This window comes from Lithobates pipiens, unplaced genomic scaffold, assembly GCF_037356315.1.
Source record: "Lithobates pipiens isolate NorthernLeopardFrog02 unplaced genomic scaffold, aLitPip1_a1.2 Scaffold_51, whole genome shotgun sequence".
NCBI lineage: Eukaryota > Metazoa > Chordata > Amphibia > Anura > Ranidae > Lithobates > Lithobates pipiens.
Genome location: NW_027507874.1, coordinates 2,975,101 through 2,997,600, shown reverse-complemented (window position 1 = coordinate 2,997,600; position 22,500 = coordinate 2,975,101). Strand labels below are relative to the sequence as shown.

The 22,500-nt window shown below is 44.6% G+C and overlaps 1 protein-coding gene across 1 annotated transcript in view; it reads right to left on the bottom strand.

Annotated features, from left to right (window-relative positions):
• Positions 1-22,500, bottom strand: part of LOC143957205 (uncharacterized) — an 83,055-nt gene that overhangs the window by 53,372 nt on the left and 7,183 nt on the right. The window contains 5 exon segments of the mRNA XM_077467350.1: positions 15,439-15,504; positions 18,184-18,279; positions 18,391-18,487; positions 18,571-18,668; positions 18,793-18,883. Coding sequence (XP_077323476.1) covers positions 15,439-15,504; positions 18,184-18,279; positions 18,391-18,487; positions 18,571-18,668; positions 18,793-18,826 — 391 coding nt within the window. The 5' untranslated portion in view covers positions 18,827-18,883.

The following is a 22,500-nucleotide window of genomic DNA, read 5'->3' as shown; positions in this document are numbered from 1 at the left end:
CCCCACCCGGGTGCGGGCCCCATAGCGCCCACGTGTGTCGCCATGGTGATAGTTCTGCCACTGCTTCTGACTTAACAACCCCATTAAGATAAAAAAATAAAAAATAAAAAAATTTACATTTACAACCAAGACCATTTTTTTAATTGTATTTATGTATTCTCATGTATTTATTGCATATGCAGTAGTACCTTGAATTAGGCGCATCATTTTTTCCAGAAGCATGCTTGTAATCCAAAGCACTTGTATACCAAAGCGAGTTTCCCCATAGGAATCAATGGAAAACTCAGATAATGCATTCCAGTGTGCATGCAGCCTGCCAGCATGTGGCCAAAGGTGCAGGGGTGCCGGAGACACTCGGGAACGGAGTGTCTCTGAGGGTCTCCAGTGCCCCCGCACCTCTGGCCACATATAGTACCGCACACCCCAGAGGCTTGAATCCTGCTCGTCTTGCTGGACAACACTCGCAAATTGAATAAAAAATAAACTCATATTGCGAAACACTCATAAAACACATTACTCACAATCCGAGGTATTACTGTATTTGCACATTCGTCCATGCTTCGTTAGGATCCGGACAAGAAGCCCCATAATTTGATTGCCCACAGATGTCCTTTTGACCCCATTCACACTTGTGCGACTTGTCATATGACTTTGGACATCAAAGTCGCATGACAGGTTGTACCCCAAGTTTCCCAAAGATAACCATTCATATATGTGCAATTTAAAATCACGGCAACTTCAAAGTAGTTCATGCACTACTTTGGTCTGACTTTCATGCAACTTGAGTACCATAGACTTAAATTCTAACCATCAAAAGTTACATGAAAGTCATACCCAAATGTTTTACATGCACTTATCCAAATTTGCACTCCAAAGTTCCATAACTTTGGAGTCCTACAAGTGTGAATGGAGCATTAAAGTAATTGTAAAGGCTTGTTTTTTTAAATAACAAACATATTATACTTACCTCCACTGTGCAGCTTGTTTTTCACCAAGTGGCCCCAATCCTCAACTGCTGGGGTTGTGGGCGCACTCCCGAGTCCAGCATGCGGCACCCATAGACACGAATGCCTGTCTCGACCCCGCCTCCAGCATCAATGGATTTGATTGACAGCTGTGGGAGCCAATGGCTGCGCTGCTATCAATCTATGCAATCATGAACTGGGACCCCGTGCAGAGAGGAAGAGCGTGTCTCCGCCGAGGGAAATACGGGGCCCAGGTAAGTAAAACGGGGTGGGGTGGGTTGGGGGTTGGTGACTGCCAGAAGTTTTCACCTTAATGCATAGGATGTCCATATACTTCATCTCAGCTTGCTGTTCTTTGTAGTCTCATGGCCGTAGCATAGTTTCCTCCCCAGTACTATAGTAGGCTTGACAAAGGAGCGGGACTGCCCCAAAATGCATAGCTATGTTCCCACGCATGCTGTGTGTGACGTCACCCATTGCTTGGAGTCCCAGATGCTTCTCTACATTACTCTGCCTGTTATGGCACAGAAGACCAAGAACCCTGCATTCCATCCATCCGTCCGCTTCCTTGCAGCGCTCTGCTTAACCCGGCAGCATCCCTGAAAAACTCTGCAGTAAGATACAGGCCTATTCTCCTTCAGTGGGCGTTACATCTAAGGGCAGACACACCAGACTCATATGGTTGCTTGCTCACTGTTATATCCTATCAACTTTCAGACTGGAGAAAGTACAGAGAAGGGCAACCAGACTGATAAGAGGCATGGATGAGCTCAGCTACGAGGAAAGATTAGAGGAACTGAATCTATTCTCTCTTGAGGGGGGGGATATGATCAACATGTACAAATACATAAGGGGTCCATATAGTGAACTTGGTGTTGAGTTATTCATGTTAAGGTCATCACAGTGGCACTCAACCACTTCAGCTCCGGAAGATTTTACCCACTTCCTGACCAGGCCATTTTTTGCAATACGACACTGTGTTGCTTTACCTGACAATTGCGTGGTTGTGCAAAATCGTACACAAATAAAATTGACGCTTTTTCCCCACAAATAAAGCTTTCTTTTGGTAGTATTTGATCACAGGCATCCAATTCGCATAGGTGTGAACTCAGCCTATGACTGTCCACAGTTCGGCCTCTACAAACTCAGTAGTGAGTGCCTAAAAATGGAGAGCAACTGAGCATGTGCAGAGTAGGGTGAGACAGAGTATTACTGTATTTTAAACAATATAGGCACTTTTTTTTGTGTTTCACATAACTATACCTGCAAAAGTGGCCAGCCTGAAGTGATGCAGCAGGGCTTCATTTTCTGACCAAAGTTCCACTTTAAGCTTTGACAAAAAAAAATAAAAAAAATAAATAAAACCTATGAGAGCCTAATCGTGTCCATTCACACCTGCCAGATGACTTCTTCTGTGTATAGAAAAGCTAAGCGCGGGAGTGCTGGTGTGAACAAGGCCCTAGGATCCTTGCACAAGGGACCGTTTTTCTTTGGGGCATCTCTCCAGGCATTTTAGTATGCCTAGGAGAGACAGGCTGGGCCTGAAAGCTGTACTGGTACCCGCATTTACGGACCTATGCATTCAGGGATAAATTTATGGAATACAGAAGACCTGAGTTCTGTGCACGGATTCCTGAACACACAGGGACCTTAAAGTATTTGTTAACCCAGATCGTGGTCCCTTAAAGCAGATTAAATAGCACAGTGCTTGCGCTGTGTAACCTGCCCCTCTCTAAAAACTGTAAAAAAACCTGCCTGTTTCTGCCACTTCTTGTGTCCCAATCTATTCGATGACCACAATAACCAGGGCTGCTGAGCCCTGACCACCGTGGTCAGTTTACGTCTCTCCCTCCTTCATCCGCAGCCCTACTCTTCTCTCTCCCCCTCACGCCCTCCTTCAGCCTGTAAGCTCTGCATCTCTGTCTCTACGCTGCAATTAGTACAAATAAAACCGTTGAAATATTCACTGCCAGCCCCTCTATAATGCCACACTGTATTATTCTTTTATAAAAACGAAAAAAAATACCTGTTTAGAGTGATCTTCAGGCCAGTCATGTGACTCTTGGCCTGTTTCCATGGCTACTGCAGGAGTGACCGAGCAGCCATGTGACCTTCCCAGCTGACATCAGAGGGAGATCTCAGCCTCTCCTGCAGAAGCATCTATCGGAACTGTACAGCGTCTGAGAGTCATGTGACCAGCCTGAAGACATCTCTAAACAGGCATTTACATACTTAATTTTTTATACAAAAATCTTACACTGTGCTATGCCAGGCTCTAATATAGAGGGGCTGGCTTAGACTTACTTTTATGGTTTAAAAAACACTTTTACAATGATACCACTTTGTACAACGTTCAACCCTGTCCAGCCGCAGCCTGCCATACTGCAGGGCTGGACACTGCACCTGTCCCAAAGTACACATTTTGGGTTGACACCAGGAGAGTAAGAGAGGGGAAATCTGCCAATGGAGACAATAACTCTGGTGACAACACTGGATTCCCTCACAGAGTGACTTCCTTTTGCAACTATGGTACAGGAAGTGAAGGAAAATCTCTCCAATGGGACACAAAAAAAAAAATATAACGCTCCAACACGTTTTTTTCTTCATTTCGAATAAAGTTTAGTTCTGCTTTTACCCTTGCAGGAAGCTCCTAATGGGAGGTCAATTTTGCTTACAGATTCCCAGGGTTCAGCTGTAGGAAAACTATTTTCTACATTTAAAGTACACTTTATTGCCAAAAGTATTGGGACACCTGCCTTTACACGCACATGAACTTTAATGGGCTCCCAGTCTAAGTTTGTAGGGTTCAATGCTGAGTTGGCCCAACCTTTACAGCTATAACAGCTTCAACTCTTCTGAGAAGGCTGTCCACATGATTTAGGAGTGCGTCTCTGGGAATGTTTGACCATTCTTCCAGAAGCGCATTTGAGGTTAGGCACTGATGTTGGACAAGGCCTGGCTTCCATTCTCCAATCGAATTCATCTCACAGGGTGTTGAGGTCAGGACTCTGTACAGGCCAGACATTTTCCTCCACCCCAAATTAGCTCATCCATGTCTTTATGGACCTTGCTTTGTGCACTGGTGCGCAGTCATGTTGAAACAAGAAGGGGCCATCCCCAAAATGTTCCCACAAAGTTGGGTGCATGAAATTGTCCAAAATGTCTTGGTATGCTGACGCCTTAAGAGTTCCCTTCACTGGAACTAAGCCCAACCCCTGAAAATACAACCTCACCATAATTCCCCCTCCACCAAATGATTTGGAACAGAAGATTTTCCAGTTATTTGTTTCTCCAGACCGAGGTGTGTTCCCAGAACTACATCTCCCAAGAGCCCTTTACCTACATACAGTGAGAGTCAAAACAGTAGCCGGGCGTGGCTTGGTGCCTGAGGAAGATGGACGCTTGAACTTCTTCTCCCGTTCCCAGAGGTCCAGCACCTGCCATTACGACACCCTATCTGAGCAACAGCATGGGGAGCACACAACAAAACAACCCCCCCCGGTGAGCTCCCGACCACCCCGGAGCCAAGAAACACCGCTCAGCCAACACATACCCGAGATATTTCGGGCTAGATCCAAGGGCGCTGCGCCGGAGTCTCAGGCCGCAATCCACGAGGCTCCCTCAGCCAGCAGACCCGCGCACAGATCGAGAATCCACAGCCCACAAGCCTCTGCCATAGATCCTCCGACATCTCCTGCCCTGAGTATTGCGGACTTGCAGGCGGTTGTTGCGGACATTAAAAGCGTACTATCAGCGGCTATATCCGAGCTCCGGGAGGACTTCCGTGCCATGGCCGTACGAGTGGAAGAAGTAGAGGAAGTGCAGGCCCACCATGACACCGCGCTCTGCCAAGTTCAACAAATCTCGGAGTCACATTCGATTCACCTCAGAGATAAACCGCCATTTAGAGGACCTCGACAATCACGGGCGCCCCCGTAACCTACGGGTGAGAGGCTTACCTGAATCTATTGAAATCGCAGCAATTGACCCAAGCGGTGTCGATGATCTTTAATGACTTACTAGAGAGACCACCGGACACAGTGATCACTTTTGAACGTATACACAGAGCTCTTCGCCCCAGAGGGAGAGAAGCAGAACCGCCGAGAGATGTCATATGTTGCCTCACAGATTTTATTGAGAAGGAAGAAATAATGGAGGAAAGCGAGAGGCAGAGGAAGGATACTACACCATGGGACGGAAATAAAAATTTTTCAAGACTTATCATCCATAACCCTCCAAAGAAGAAGGGAACTGAAGCCTCTGCTAGATGTCCCCCGGACACGGGCCATCACCTACCGATGGAAATACCCGTTCTGCCTATCGGCCACAGCTAATGGCCATGCGGTAAATCTCCGAGTGCCTGAAGATTTAGAGCACTTCTGTACAGCCCTTAACCTGCCCCCAGTTGATGTGCCGGACTGGTACAGTGACTTCCACTTGCCCACGATGCATAGAGCTGAATCTATGGATGGTATAGCTGAAGCTGGTAATTTCAACATCGGCCGCCGTCGCAGATCACACCCGACGCCTACATCCCCACGCCCATCGGATAACCTGAGGAACCATAGCCCCAAGGCATCTCCAGACTACAGGAAGCTAAGAAGATCTTAATTCATCTCTGTATATTCCCCCACACAGTACCGGTTTGAACTGTACATATTTCAACGTGCATTCTGTCGCTCAACAGTTGCTCTGATGACACCAATAACCCATACCCTTCCCTCCGAATCCCTCCTCGAGCGCACAGACACAGCATTTGGCAATTGCAATCATATCTCAGCAGTGTCTCCCACTATGCCTCGAGACATCGGACATTGCGACAGACTGCACAAAGTACCCCAACGTAATCGGTGAGTACGTCCCCCCCTCTTACCACGAGAAACTCAGCCCCCTTTTCTAGGGGGACTTACTATGTTCCCAGCTCCCCACAGAACGAGATAGAGTTAATCTGTTGATCTTACCTTCTGATGCACGCTGACCCCACCCGCAGATCTCTGTGGGATATGCAGCTAACGATCATAGGACACTCAGAACACTGCCGGACGTATCACCGTCACGACCACTATTCTATACCGCGGTACTATAACCTCTACACAAGTCTCGGTGACTTTCAGCTCAAAAAAATTGCTATGTAGATGCTACATGCGAGGCAACCGGTCTCTCCCCCCAAAAGCTATAGATTCTCTAGTGCCCTCATTTGTGCACTCCTACCTGTCCGGGCTTACACTATATAGCCTCACTCACACTTAAATACCCAAAGCTATTATCACCGTTCCTAAACAATAGAACACAAGCTCTCTCGCTAAGGGATGAGCCCTGATCCTCCGAAATCCTGTGTTTACTAAGAGACCGATTGCCCTCATGTTCTATGTTTTATGTTCTGTGTTATGTTTTATATACTTTAAATTCCTTATTGAGTTATATTTTGCGTTGCTGATTTTTGAAACACAACGAAGGGGAGCTAGCGATATAAGTATAGATAGGTTCCATGGCACAGAACATTGATACAGATACGCTAGTTACGTTACTTGCCATCTAGTTTAGATATAGCTAAGATTGTTTGTTTTGTGATATCTCGCCCTGCTCACATCTCCTTGTTCGTAACAATTTCTGGGCTTATTCGAATAGAGCGCATTCACTGATCAAACATAAGGAAGGTAGTACCATCTCCTTACCATACTCATGCTCTTCAACCCATATACCACAGCCCCTTGCTGTTTTGCTATTCCCTTAATAGACAGGGTTCGGAGTGACACTCCCCATTGCCCTAACCCCCATAGATGAATATATAGCTAAAACCGCATGCCGATTACTGGCTCACATTCCGTTGACTCCATGTGTTTAAGCCAGCTGTAGACACAAAGAGCTGCAGACCTCCAATCCCCCTCTCTCTTCTATACTAATTCATCACCCCTACCCTCTTCTCAAACCTCACCAACAGTAACATTCCCTTCTTCCCTCCCCGATACATACTCTAATTTTGACGGACAGTCGCATTCAAAGACACCTTGACCTCAAGGGAACTAGAACACCAACTAGATTCGACCTCGACACCAATCACCCTCACCCACAGGGTTCTTTTTCTTTTCTTGACTAAGAGGAAAGAGATCCACCTGATCCCCACTGGACCAACCTCAGTCGGGCGTGACTAACTGAGTCGCCCCGACCCCAGTAGTTATAAACCCAACCCGGCCGTGTATACCCCCCAACTACACGGTTGGATCTGCTTAAGCGCCAGCAGAGCTACCTGTCCATTCCCTCCCTCCTCCTCCTCCCTTGCCTCACCCCTCACCGTTACCCACCCCCCCTGACTTTCATCGGTCTTCCCTTGTTCTCCGATAATACTGCTCCCTATTCGGTAGAGAACCTGATCACCCAAAATGACCTCACCTCATACTACCACCGCCCACCCGGCACTAAAAATCGTCTCCTTAAACATTAAAGGCCTAAATATCCCGGAAAAACGGAAACGGACGCTGACCCACATGAAAAGCATGAAAGCAGATGTAGTATTTCTGCAAGAGACGCACTTCAGCTCCCAAAATACACCAAGACTCTCCAACGACTACTACCCGCACAGCTACCACGCAACAACGCCGAACTCCAAATCTAAAGGCGTATCGATACTATTATCCAAACATGCCCCCATACAAATTACAGACACACTGACTGATCAACAAGGTAGATACATCTTCCTCAAAAGGTACATGGTGCAACAAGCCTATAACTCTTGCTAATGTATACAGCCCCAACAAAGCACAAGTGCCTTTCTTCCGGGAAGTCTCCACTCATTACTCACATTCCAATCAGGCATACTATTAGGCGGAGATTTCAATGCCCCATTAAACCCTCTTATGGACACCTCGGCAGGTACTTCCCACCTTCCATACAGAGCCCTCCGTCAAATAAAACTGACCTTCCAAAAACTCTCTCTACACGACACATTTTACACCCTAAAGAGAAAGACTTCACCTTTTTCTCTACTCCACACAACCGATACTCCCGTCTTGACTACCTATTTTTAACCCAGCCAGACCTCACATACTTGACGACAGCGACTATAGAACCGATGACCTTGTCCGACCACCACCCTATTACGGTTACGCTGACACTCCCCGAACTACAGACATACCCGAATATGGCGACTAGACCCCACTCTCCTTACAGACACGAAACATACGACGGAAATCAGGAAATGTTTGGTTGACTACTTCACAGAGAATGAAACCCCAGAGGTGTCCGCTATGACCCATTGGGCTGCCCATAAATGTGTAATCAGAGGGAAACTAATTTCGCTATCCGCTAAAATTAAAAAGGAAAAAAAGTTTTGCCTCCAACAATTATTTCATAGACTTAAAATCTTAGAAACCACTCATAAACATACCTTAGCCTCTCAAACTCTTCAAGAGCTACAGGAAATTAGATTGTCAATACAAGAAGAACTAGGCAAAACCATCAGGAAAAACTTTATGCTTTCCCAAAAGCAATTCTATGAGTTCGGAAATAAAAGCAGTCGCCTCATGGCCAGAGCCCTCCACTCCAAACAAACGAAATACACAGTTCACTGCCTACGATCCCCCACGGGTGACACATACACGAAGAACTCAGAGATTTCTCAGGAATTTGAAAGATTTTATACCAAATTATATAACATTGACGAGACACATAATCCCCCCTGCCCTAACCAGACCAGACTCCGTAACATTGAAGCATTCCTCCACAAATACTGCCCTAAATTCCAGACAATGGAACTCCTACAGGACATAGACGGCCCTATCTCACAGAAGGAGTGGGATACGGCACTTAAACAAAATCCGGCAAAAGCCCAGGGCCGGATGGGCTTTCATCAGTGTACTACAAATCCTTCTCCGATATTCTACAGAACCCTTTCAGGAAAGCTTTCAACTCCCTGACCACCTCCAACGCCCCCGACACCGAGATGCTTGCAGCCCACATTGTTGTCATTCCTAAAGAAGACAAAGATCACACACAAGCCGCCAACTACAGACCCATATCCCTCTTGAATGTAGACATTAAAATTTTCGCCAAAGTATTAGCCAACAGACTCCTCCCCCTTTTGCCCGCAATCATTAAAAACGATCAAGTTGGGTTTGTCCCTGGCCAAGAGGCCAGAGACAACACCATTAAAGCTATCAATATACACCACTTCATCTCAAGCTCCAAACAAAAGGGTTTCTTCCTATCCCTAGACGCAGAGAAGGCATTCGACAGGGTAGCATGGGATTACATGCAAGCTGTCTTACAAACCATTGGCCTCGGTCCTAGACTAACTGCTTTCATCCAATCCCTTTACCAAAATCCCACTGCCAAGGTCAGAGTCAACAACACCCTGTCGTATGCCTTCCCCATACGTAATGGGACTAGGCAGGGATGCCCCTTATCCCCTATACTCTTCATACTCACACTAGAACCCTTTTTGAATAGTCTACAACAGAACCCTGACATAAAAGGTATCCAAAGAGCCACCAAAGAATACAAACTTGCCGCATTCGCGGATGACATTTTACTGTTCCTTACACACCCACACACGACAATCCCGGTCCTCTTGAATGAATTTCGGAATTTTAACCTACTCTCCAATCTTAAAATAAATTTCACCAAGTCCTATGCCCTCAACATCTCCCTCCCCCCGGACGATATAACCCATTGTAAAACCAACTTCCCATTTCAATGGCAAGACAACCACATAACTTACCTAGGTATAAAACTTACGACTAACCTGAAGGATCTTTATGCACGGAATTACCTAACCCTGATACAGAAACTCACTTCCGACCTAAAACGATGGGACAAACCTACTTTTTCCTGGTTCGGCAGAGCCGCTATACTAAAAATGAACGTACTGCCGCGAATCCTTTACTTCCTCCAAACAATACTGATACATCTCCCCCAAGCCCTCTTCCGATCTTACAAAAGTTTATGTACCAAATTTCTATGGGGCTCCCGCAGACCCAGGATCAACTACGCTCAATTATCCCTGCCCAAACATCTCGGCAGAATAGGACTCCCGGACCTCCCCAACTACTATAAGGCAATACATCTGACCAGGATCATAGATTGGAATGTCCATGCGAATAACAAAGACTGGGTACATCTAGAATCCTTGTTCACAACATTATCACTCAGATATCTGCCATGGATCCCATCCTCCCCCTACCAAAAAGAAATCAAGTCACACCCACTCCTGATGCCAACATTGCATTGTTTTCGTAAATTATGCACACAATCTTCTCTATCGACTATCCCAGGGCCACTAACACCGCTGAAAATGAACCCCGACTTTCCCCCAGGGATGCACCAAACTTTTCTTCAAAATCACTGGTCACAACCACAAATTTTGTCACAACACTTCTACAAAAATAGCTGCCCACAGACGCCTGCCCAATTGGCTGACACCATGCAGAAACCACCTATCCCTGCTTGGACATACCAACAGATTTCCCATTACCTACACTCGACAGGGAAAAAAAAAAAAAAAAAAAAAAAAAAAAAAACAGACTGTTCCCGACAACTGACACCTTTTGAGATTTTATGCTCCTCGACTACACCCCTATCCCACCTCATCTCCCAAACGCATGCACTCTTTTTTTCGAGATTACAACCCCAATACTTCAAAAATCTGCACTACATGGGAGAAAGATCTAGAACTTACACTCACAGAGGAAGACTGGAAGAGCATCTTTTTCAATATACATAAAGGCTCCATAAACGTGTCCACCCAAGAGAATGGATACAAGGTGCTATCACACTGGTATCGAACACCGGACAGATTACACAAATGAGACCCTTCTACCCCAGAGAATTGTTGGCGTTGCCACCAGAGTAGAGGCACGATGCTCCACATCTGGTGGTCTTGCTCCAACCTTTCTGGAAATCTATACATAAATTGATCAAGGACATAACATATGAATTGCCTTATGACCCAGCTCAATTTCTATTACATCACACAACTTTATCACAAGCTTCCTACCGTAAAACCATAATAATTCATATGATCAATGCAGCCAAACAGTGCGTACCAATACACTGGAAATCCCAGACAATCCCTTCTATTAAAGACTGGCTCCACAGGATACATAGAATATTAGAAATGGAAGAATTAATCCACATATCCAGAGATACCCCTGACAAATATAACACCAAATGGGCCTGCTGGAAATACTTTATAACTACACCCGAATTTGATAGTATACAAAGACACACAGGGTAATTTTTGAAACCACATGTTGGCCTATGCCAATCAGTAGGGTCGCACCACAAACGCTCACTTGAATCTAATCCCTCTTAACATACTGTTTTGAGACTTCTCGCTATCCCATGCCTTAACCAACCATTATGATACAAATGACGTGGCCTAATACATGGGATCGTATATATTTATGCGTCACATCCTTACCACGGAGAACAACGGTCGACAGACCTCCAGTTCCTCCCCTCCCCGTTCCCATTTTCCCTCTGCCTTCCCGCTCCCCACCCTTCTCCCTGCTAAGGGTACTATATCATATACCATACACTACATATGGACAACCCCCCTCCCCCCCCCCCCCATTTCACCACCAGACAGATCCTGTCCCATGAGTCCTGATTACTAGGAACCAGGACCAACTGATCCAATCCCAATCTTGTTCTAATATTCTCCACCGACAGGACCGTATTATACAAACACGTATGTTGCCTCACAGTTTTCTACTGTTACACTACTATAAATTGTCATAAGCACTACTGTGCACGCTGTATATCTCTGTACCATGCTAGCTGTAACAGTTGCTTATCTTATGTTTATTGCTATTGTATTTTCCTTTATAATCAATAATTTTTTTTTTTTTTCCCAAACAAAACAGTAGCCTTGTTTTGTTGGGAAGAAATCAAAGTATGCTTGTAAAATGGACAGTCAGTCATAGGTAGAAGGGCTGCCCATTGTGGGTGGGATTTCAGTGCCTCAGAGGCTCTGTCTTGTCAGCCCAAAAACAAAAAGTTAGGAGCACACTGGATTTCTGGAAGGTCAGTAGAGAAGTTCTCTCTACTTGCAGCATTTTTTTTTTTTTTTTAAAAGGGGTGAGACATGGGGAAGTGTGCATGTACTGGAGAGGATATACCCAATATATTTATTTGATTTTTGCCCTGACATACTTTGGCTCATGCACACTGCATCTCAAAGAAGCTGCTCCTACAGGCTTTTCAAGCTTTTTTGAGCTATTTTTTTTCTCCCCTCTACGTTAGCCATAGTGGGCATGGATACATTGGCTTTTTCAGGAGTTTACAGGCAGAACACCCCAAACTCCAATTTTTGAGAGGAGAAAGCAGAAAAAAAAAAAGACACTCAAGTAGCCATAACCGTGCAAAAAAAAAAAAAAAAAAAAAAAAAAGGAGCACAAGCTTCTTTTATACAGAAAAATAAAAGCTCAAAATGCATGTAAAAGCAGCTTTTTTTTTTCTCTTTTGAGCAGAAAATATAGTAGACAAATACAGGATTATAATAAAATTAAAATCTTTACTGGCATTTGGTGTGAGGATAGAAAAGGAGCTAAGCTAGTTCATCATCAACTCGATGCAGTAGAGCTGCACGATTAATCATTAAAGAAGCAGATCGCAAATTCTTTCCCCTCCCAATCTTAACAAATCATTTTCCCGATTCTATGCAGAGTTCTCTGCTCACAGCGGTATTAAAAAAAAAAAAAAAAAAAAAATTTAATAAAAATAAAAACCCAGGCAACCTGTCAAGTTTAGGACAACATTGCTTAGACGGAGATAAAGAGATGCAATGGGGTTGATTTACTAAAGGCAAATCCACTTTGCCTTACAAGTGCACTGCAAGTGCAGTTGCTTTAGATCTGAGGGGAAGATCTTAAATGAGAGGAAGCTCTGCTGATTTTATCATCCAATCATGTACAAGCAAAAAAGCTTTTTTTTTTTTTTCCTTGCATGTTCCCCTCTACAGCGACTGCACTTCCAAGTGCACTTGTAGTGCAAAGTGGATTTGCCTTTAGTAAATCAACCCCATAGTAACACTAAGGCTCATGTACACTGCTGCTGGTAAATGGATGTTTAGGAGCAGTTTGGTGTTTTTTTCAGCTGTATCTGAACTGTCCTCTATGTTATCTTATCAGTACATGTACACAGGGTCGTTTCTATGCAGTTGAGTTTAGAAGCATTTTTGGAAAGCAAAAAAAAATAAAAAAAATAAAAAAAAACAAACATTCAGGACGGATGTTCAGAGGCATTTGAAATGCCAAATGCCTGTAACAGCTTGTAAAACACAGTAACGCACATTTAGTTTAGAGGCATTTTTCATTTTTGACAATCTGGAAAAAAACAAACAAAAAACAAACAAAAAACAAAACAAAAAAACAAAACACACGTTTCTAAAACACAAACGTGGCTAAAAAAGGCAAAACGGGTGAGCGATGTCGGCAGCCGAGGCCGAGCGATCGCTCGGCTCTTGGCTGCTGCTGCCACCATTCTAGGTGAGGGAATCAGGAAGTGAAGCTTTGCGGCTTCACTTCCAGGTTCCCTACTGCGCATGCGCGAGTCGCACAGCGCAATAGGAATGGTCCGTGCCGTCTCTGGGACCCGTGTGTGTCCCAGCAGACAGCGGGCCGGGACAGGAAGAGGCATAGACTCCCGTGGGAGTCTATGCCCGGAAGTGGGTGCAAATACCAGTCTTAGACAGGTATCTGTACCCCCTTCCCCCCTGAAAGGTGCCAAATGTGACACCAGAGGATTCCGATGAGTGGAAGTTCCAGTTTAGGGTGGAACCCCGCTTTAATGACTAAACCTTTTTCTGACGTTTGTTGCTTACAAGTTGAAAGTATTTTTTTTGCTAGAAAATTACTTAGAAACCCCCTCAAAAAATACACACACACATAATATATATATATATATATATATATATATATATATATATATATATATATATATATATACACACACACACACACACACACACACACACACACACACATATATATATACATATACATATTTTACATACACATACATATATCTCTATATAATTTTAGCAGAGACCTTCGAGAATAAAATTGTATTTGTGCAGCAGTCTTTTAAAAGCAATTTTTTGTACTTTAATGATTTATTAAAAAACGAAACAGTAAAAGTTAGCCCAGTTTTTTTGTATAATGTGAAAGATGTTACGTTCGAGAATCGTGATCTTTATTCTAAGCCAAAAAAAATTGTGATTCTCATTTTGGCCAGAATTGTGCAGCTCTACGGTGCAGTCAGTGAAACCCTCAACCTTTGGTGTTTCAGCTTGACCACGAGACATGGGAGTCATCTCATGACCAAGAAGATAACATCTAGAGCAGGGATCTGCAATTAGCGGACCTCCAGCTGTTGCAAAACTACAAGTCCCATCATGCCTCTGCCTCTGGGTGTCATGATTGTGGCTGTCAGAGTCTTGCTATGCCTCATGGGACTTGTAGTTCTGCATCAGCTGGAGGGCCGCTAATTGCATATCCCTGATCTAGTCACTGGGTAAAAGAAGATGAGATCTGCAGACATGGCTTCTATCCTGTGTGCACACGCTGATGCCTGATCAGACACATCTTCCAGGAAAAACATTTCCCGCACTCTGAACAGGAAAATGGCTTTTCCCCGGTGTGAGTTTTCCGATGTGAAGCAAGATTTGCTGAGGTGGAAAAACATCTTCCGCAGTCAGTGCAGGAATATGGCTTCTCTCCGGTGTGACTTCTCTGGTGTGTATTGAGATTGCTTCTCTGAGTAAATAATTTCCCGCACTCTCGGCATGAAAAAGGTTTTTCCCCCAGGTGACATATTTGGGGTTTCACAAGTCCATCTTTCTCAGAAACACATTTCCCTAAGTCGGGCCAAGAGCACACCTGCGTTTTCTTATGCGTTTTAAGAGTGGACAAGTCGCCAAAACATTTCCCACATTCGGGACATGAATATGGCTTCTCTCCCGTGTGCGTCCTCTCATGTCTTTTAAGACTATGCGACACAGAAAAACATTTTCCACATTCCAGACAGGAAAATGGCTTCTCTCCCGTGTGTACTCGTTCATGGTCGATCAATGCTACTTTCCGGGGGAAACATTTTCCACATTCAGAACATGAAAATGGCCTCACTCCGGCATGAATTTTCTGGTGCGTTTTTAAAGAAAATTTCTGTGAAAATTTTTTCCCACATTCAGGACACGAAAACGGCTTCTCTCCAGTGTGCGTTCTCTTGTGTTTAATAAGAATGGACGATTGGGTAAAACACTTCCCACACTCTGAACATGAATAAGGCTTTTCCCCCGTGTGATTTCTTTGGTGCATCTTAAGTTGAGCTTTACAAGGGAAAGTTTTCCCACATTCAGAACATGAAAATGTCTTATGTGTAGAGGAACCAGACGACAGATCTGCACCATGAGGTGTTGGATTGATATTTGGGCTAATGGGGTTTTCTTCTGAAGAATTCAATGTGATGTCCTCACCTTCTGTTTTACCAAATGTAGATAAGACAGCTATTTTTTCAATGCTATCGTTTCTGTGTTGTCCACCTATGGGGAATAAGAAGTGACAACTATTCAAGTGTATGTCGAGCCAAAAAATGTATATTTGGGTAGAGTAGGAAGCGTTATATTGCGGTCAGTGTTACTATTGGAGAGTTTCTTTAACCACTTCAAGACCAGGCCTATTTTGACACGGTTTTAAAAATCAGTATTTTTTTGCTAGAAAATAACTTAAAGCGGAAATAAACCCATCCATAAAACATTTTATTTCATTTCCAGCATTTTTTTTTTTTTTTTTAAATACACTATAATAAATTTTAATGCACATAGACATAATACTCAATTGTTTGGTAAAATATAAAACATGATGTTAAGCCGAGTAAATAGATACCAAATGTGTCACGCTTTAAAATTGAGCACGCCTGTGCAACGGTGAAAAAACACATTTTTATCATCCAAAGGCCAAGGATTGAAAAATTAGCTTTGAATCTAGGAGCCGCTAAAAAAAGTTAGCCAGATTACCCCCAAATCTCCCCTCCTAGCACAAATCTCTCCAAAATCCCCACCACAATCCCTCCTCTTATCACACCCCACTCTAAATTACCCTTTCCGGTGTTCTGACACAAAGTGTCCGCCTATCGGATAGTGTCCGGGCCATACTGCGTGGGCACAGCGCTTGCGCAGTACCAGAGACAAGGAGAAGCCAAACATCTCCGAAAAAGAAGAAGAGTGCAGGTTGAAGCCCCACCATCCAAGTGGACATAGGGTTGCATATAGTAACAAGGCCCCTCATGGGCTTGCTTCGCTCGTCTCTTTTATATTCTAACTCTATGTCCACTTGGATGGTGGGGCTTGAACCTGGACACAGTGCGCAGGCGCTGTTCTTCGGCTTCTCGGCGGACACTGATGGGGGACAGTATCTGAACACCGGCACAAATGGAAATACTTACCTATTCTGAACTCGCTCCAATCACATGATCAGCTGTTTGGTAAAACATTGTCAGCAGGACAGAAAAAGAGGAGGACTCTCTCTAAGGGAGCCCATGGTTAGCAGGCAAATCCCCCGTAGGGTGTGCTAAACCCTTCCTTCACACTATACCAGGGATATGCAATTAGCGGACCTCCAGCTGTTGCAAAACATACAAGTCACATCATGCCTCTGCCTCTGGGTGTTATGCTTGTGGCTGTCAGTCTTGCTTTGCCTCATGGGATTTGTAGTTCTGCAACAGCTGGAGGTCCGCTAATTGCATATCCCTGCACTATACAAAACGAAAAAAAAAAAATAGTTGACTGGACATTAGGGATGCACCGAAATTTCGGCCGCCGAAACATACCGGCCGAAAATGCCCTTTGCAATTTGCCGAGAGGAAAAAACGGCCGATAATTGAGCCGAAAATGGGGCGGGGCTCCGCCCCTGCCGCCACCCATCATGGGAGATCTATAACGCAGGAGAGCCGCCTCAGCCGTCTGGCTCAGTAGAGCGCCGGGAACATCACAGCTTTAATTTCAATAGCTGTGTGTTCCCCCGTCATGCGCCGTCGTATACAGCCCCTCCCCCTTGTCCGGGAAACTGTGATAGACAGATTACCCTTCCAGATTGGATGGGTGATCTGTCTATCACAGTTCCCCGGACAAGGGGGAGGGGCTGCATGCGCGACGGGGGAACACACAGCTATTGAAATTAAAGCTGTGATGTTCCCGGCGCTCTATTGAACCAGATGGCGGAGGCGGCTCTCCTCTTTCTTCGCTGCATCACTGGCTGCATGGGGACAACACTGGCTGCACGGGGCACAACACACTGGCTGCACGGGGCACAACACACTGGCTGCACGGGGCACAACACACTGGCTGCACGGGGCACAACACACTGGCTGCACGGGGCACAACACACTGGCTGCACGGGGCACAACACACTGGCTGCACGGGGCACAACACACTGGCTGCACGGGGCACAACATACTTATCTCTTTTATCATGTCGCCAGTCTCTGACCATCTCCTGTATAAAAATATTTTTTAAAAACAGTCATTTTCGGTATCGGTTTTCGGATTAGTGTATTTTTGATTTTTGGTATCGGTTTCGGCACCAAAAAACCCATTCGGTGCATCCCTACTGGACATACATCTTAACTCCTTTGCATTTAAAAAAGCAGGATATGGTTTTGATGTCAGAAGGATCAATGTCTTGAAATATAAGAGCAGGCTTCAAGATCAAGAATTCACAATTTTACAGTAGCTGATTTACCAATCTAACACCTCACTGTGGAAAATCTCTGTAATAACATTTTAATTAGGCCAAAAAAGATACAATTATTATTTTATAAATGATAACTGTATTTAGTGATTACTACTCCCTAGTGCTGATTACTGTAGGAATTTCCCCCTTTTTAAACCTAACTTGTCCTTTGATGTCTCTCAGAAGTCTGTGAATAAAGAAGAGAGTGAAGCCCCCTGTACTGAGATATATGAGAGACCCCAGAGAGTGTGTGTGTGTGGGGGGGGGGGGGGGGAGACTGGTCACGTCTCTTGGCTGGTAACACACAATGACATCATGTGAGGAGGAGATCCGGAGTCTAATAGAGGCTGATGGCTCCTGACTCCCCCACTGGGCACATACTGTCTCCCCATTACTGTCTACTGACAGAGGAGGGGGAGGAGAAGAGATTGTTGTAAGGACTGAACAAGAAGAATCTGGGGCTCTTCTCTGGATTTAGTGTTTATTACTCACCTGTGCTGATCTCTGGAGGGATTTCCTCCTCTTTAATCCTCTCAAGTCCTTCTTCTTCCTCCTCAGCTTTGATGTCTTCCCAAATTTCTCCGGGGTCTGTGAATAAAGATAACAGTGAAGCCCCCTGTACTAAGATGTATAAGAGACCCCAGAGAGAGTGGGTGCAGGGTAAGAGACTGGTCACGTCTCTTTGCTGTTAATACTTACCTGTGCTGATCTCTGGAGTTTTCCCCTCCTTATATAGATCATCGCTCACACACAACTCTTTTGTTTCTTCTTTCACTTTAACTCTTAAAGGTGCATTCTTAAAAATACAAATATTACAATAATTCACTAGGAATTGTATACATTTTTTAGTATATTCAGTAAAATGTGAATGCAAGTTACCTGATCCTCCTGAGGGATCTCCTGATGTTCCTGTGTGGAGTCCCGGGAATACAGAGGACGGGGACATCTCTCTGGCGGATTTCTGTTACTGGATCTATCTGTAGGAAACACACACACTGACTGAATACATTGTTTCTATGTATTTATATCAGAGGATGTGTGTATCTAGGTGGATCCTCAATACTCTTCTCTCCTTTACAAGAAATTAAAGTCTCCTCTTACCCGGTGATGTGAGGGGCAGCCGATTCTCCATCATGATGTTCCTGTAGAGATCCTCGTTTATTTCTATATACTCCAACTTTTCTGTATGTCTCTGTATATGAAAAATAGGTGGTGCTTAAAAATCTCACAAAATCATAACAAACAAACCTTACATTTTACTTTGGAAAATAAATGTAGATGGCACAGTGCAGTTTGTGTCCCCTCTGTCTCGGAGAGGATGGTTCCATTAACCACTTCCCGACAGGCGCACGCCGATGTACCTCGGCAGAATGGCACGGGCATGCATATTGGCGTACAGGTACGTCCATTTTTATATGCCGCCCTGCCATCGCGCGTCGGTCAGGGCCCCCGTGAGTCCAGTCGCGGGTCCCACGGACTCTATCGCCATGGGGATACCCTTGATCGTCTCACAGCGAGGCTGAACAGGGAGATGCCATTGTAGACAGCATCTCCTCGTTCTGCCTAGTAACAAGTGACGCTGATCTCTGTTCCATGTGATTGGAGCAGAGATCCGTGTTCACTAACACAAAGCCCAGCCCCCCACAGTTAGTAACACGCCCCTAGGAACACTTAACCCCTACACTGCCACCCCCTGGTTAACCCCTTCACTGCCAGTGTCATTTACACAGGAATCGGTGCATTTGTATAGCACTGATTGCTGTATAAATGACAATGGTCCCAAGAATGTGTCAAAAATGTCCGCCATAATGTCGCAGGCACAAAAAAAAAAAAAACGCTGATCGCCGCCATTACTAGTAAAAAAAATAATAATAAAAATGCCATAAAACTATCCCCTAGTTTGTAAACGCTATAACTTTTGCGCAAACCAATCGCTTATTGCGTTTTTTTTTTACCAAAAATATGTAGAAGAATACATATCGGCCTAAACTGAGGGAAAAAATTTTTTTTTATATATATTTTTGGGGTATTTTTTTATAACAAAAAGTAAAAAATAATGCGTTTTTTTCAAAATTGTCGCTCTATTTTTGTTTATAGCGCAAAAAATAAAAAAACTGCAGGGGTGATCAAACACCACCAAAAGAAAGGGAAAAATTTGTGGGAAAAAAAGGACGTCAATTTTGTTTGGGAGCCACGTCGCATGACCACGCAATTGTCAGTTAAAGCGACGCAGTGCCCAATCGCAAAAAGGGGTCTCGTCATAAGCCAGCCAAATGATCCGGGGCTGAAGTGGTTAACAGAAGTCAAAGCACACAGTAGAGCTGAACAGTTCTGTCTAAAATGAGAATAATGATTTTTTTAAGCTTAGAATAAAGATCACAATTTTTTTTTTAGCAAATTTGTTTGAATAAAATGCTTTTGGAGTAAAAATATATCTAAAGATAGTTTTCCATTTAAGATACATTAATAATTTAGTTTACTCAGCATGAAATGGAGCTTAGTTATGTAGCATGAGGCTGTATAATCTGCAATATTTACATTTTTATTAAACTCATTCAATGAATCCAAGCTCTGCAAGCTGAGATAACATGCACTTGCATTGATACAGTCACACAATGTCACAGGAATATTCCTTTATCCCATTGTTTTGCAAATTGATGTACACTACAAACTGTATGATTGAATCGGTTCTGACATTGCCGTTTAACTAATCTGACAGCTTTTTATTCTAAATGGGAAACCTTAGTTTAAATCTTTAATATTTACAAACAAAATTAACAGCAAGAATGAGTCCTGACATTTAACCAGTTGCCGACCGCCGCACGCCGATGTACGTCGGTAGAATGGCACGGGCAGGCATAAGGACATACATGTACGTCCCTTGCCTCCCGCGGGTCGGGGGCCCGATCGGGCCCCCGCCCGGTGCCTGCGGCGGTCGGTTTTCGTCCGGGAGCGATCCGGGACGAGGGGGCGGCCATTCATTCATGGCCACCCCCTCGCGATCGCTCCCGACGAATAGAAATCCCCGGTGACATCACTTCCTCTCCTGTAATGTAAACACAGGAGAGGAAGTGATGTATTCTCTCCTCCGTGTCGGTATTTTTCGTTCCGACACGGAGGAGAGCGGATCGGTGAGTTGCACCAACACTCTACACACACAGTAGAACATGCCAGGCACACTCACACCCCCCCTTTACCCCCCGATCACCCCCCCAATTACCCCTGCCCCCCAGTCACAGTGACACCAATGTCATTTTTTTTTTTTTTTTTTTTGCATTGGTGTCATTTGTGACTGTAATAACTGTTAGGGCAGTTAGAGTTAGCCCCCTTTAGTTCTAATGTACCCCCCTAACCCCCCCAATAAAGGTTTAACCCCGTGATCACCCCCCGTCGCCAGTGTCACTAAGGCTGGGTTCACATTGCAGCGGTTTATGAGAACGAATGTGATTCGCACCGCACTGCAGTGCAAATCACATCCGATCTCTGTGCGATTCGAGTTCAGCCATTCGCCGCACCCGCCATACCCGCCGCACCCGCCGCAAATTCGCACGGGACCCTTTTTTTGGCCCGCAGCAGAATCGGATCGCATGGGTGTTCACACCATGCGATCCGAGTTTGCAGATCGCACTGCGATATGCGAACTGATCTGGGGGTGTCAGTAACATTTCACTGACACTCCCAGCAGTTCGCATAGGGCAGTGTGAACTGCCGCCGGGAGGCATGCGATGCGGGAACCCGCCGCGCATTCGTGGCGTTCCCGCATCGCTCCAGTGTGAACCCAGCCTAATAAGCGATCGTTTTTCTGATCGCTGTATTAGTGTCACAGGTGACGCTAGTTAGGCAGGTAGGTATTTAGGTTCGCTGCAGCTTTTTATAGCGCCAGGGACCCCCATATACTACCGCATAAAGCCCCCTAATTGCCCCCTAGTTAACCCTTTCACCAGTGATCACCATATAACTGTTACAGGTGACGCTGGTTGGTTAGTTATTTTTTTATAGTTTCAGGGCACCCGCCATTTATTACCTAGTCTCACTAGTGTACCCCTAAATTTAGGGGTGTCTACTTTCCAAAATGGGGTCATTTGGGGGGGGTTTGTGCCATCTTGGCATTTTATGGCCTTCAAAACTGTAACGCCCTTAGAAAGCCTGAAGGCGGTGCTTGGTTTTCGGGGCCCCGTACGCGGTTAGGCTCCCAAAAAGTCCCACATATGTGGTATCCCCGTACTCAGGAGAAGCAGCAGAATTTATTTTGGGGTGGCATTTCACATATGCCCATGGCATGCATGAGCAATATATCATTTAGTGACAACTTTGTTAAAAAAAAAAAAAAAAAAAAAAAAGTTTGTAATTTTCCCGCAACTTGTGGCAAAATATAAAATATTCCATGAACTCAACATGCCTCTCAGCAAATAGCTTGGGGTGTCTACTTTCTAAAATGGGGTCATTTGTGGGGGTTTTGTGCCGTCTTGGCATTTTATGGCCTTCAAAACTGTAATAGGTAGTGAGAAGTGAACTCAAAAATTTACGCCCTTAGAAAGCCTGAAGGCGGTGCTTGGTTTTCGGGGCCCCGTACGCGGCTAGGCTCCCAAAAAGTCCCACATATGTGGTATCCCCATACTCAGGAGAAGCAGCAGAATTTATTTTGGGGTGTCATTTCACATACGCCCATAGCATGTGTGAGCAATATATCATTTAGTGACAACTTTGTGTAAAAAAAAAAAAAAAATTTTTTTTTGTCATTATTCAATCGCTTGAGGCAAAAAAATAAAATATTCAATGGGCTCAACATGCCTCTTATCAATTTCCTTA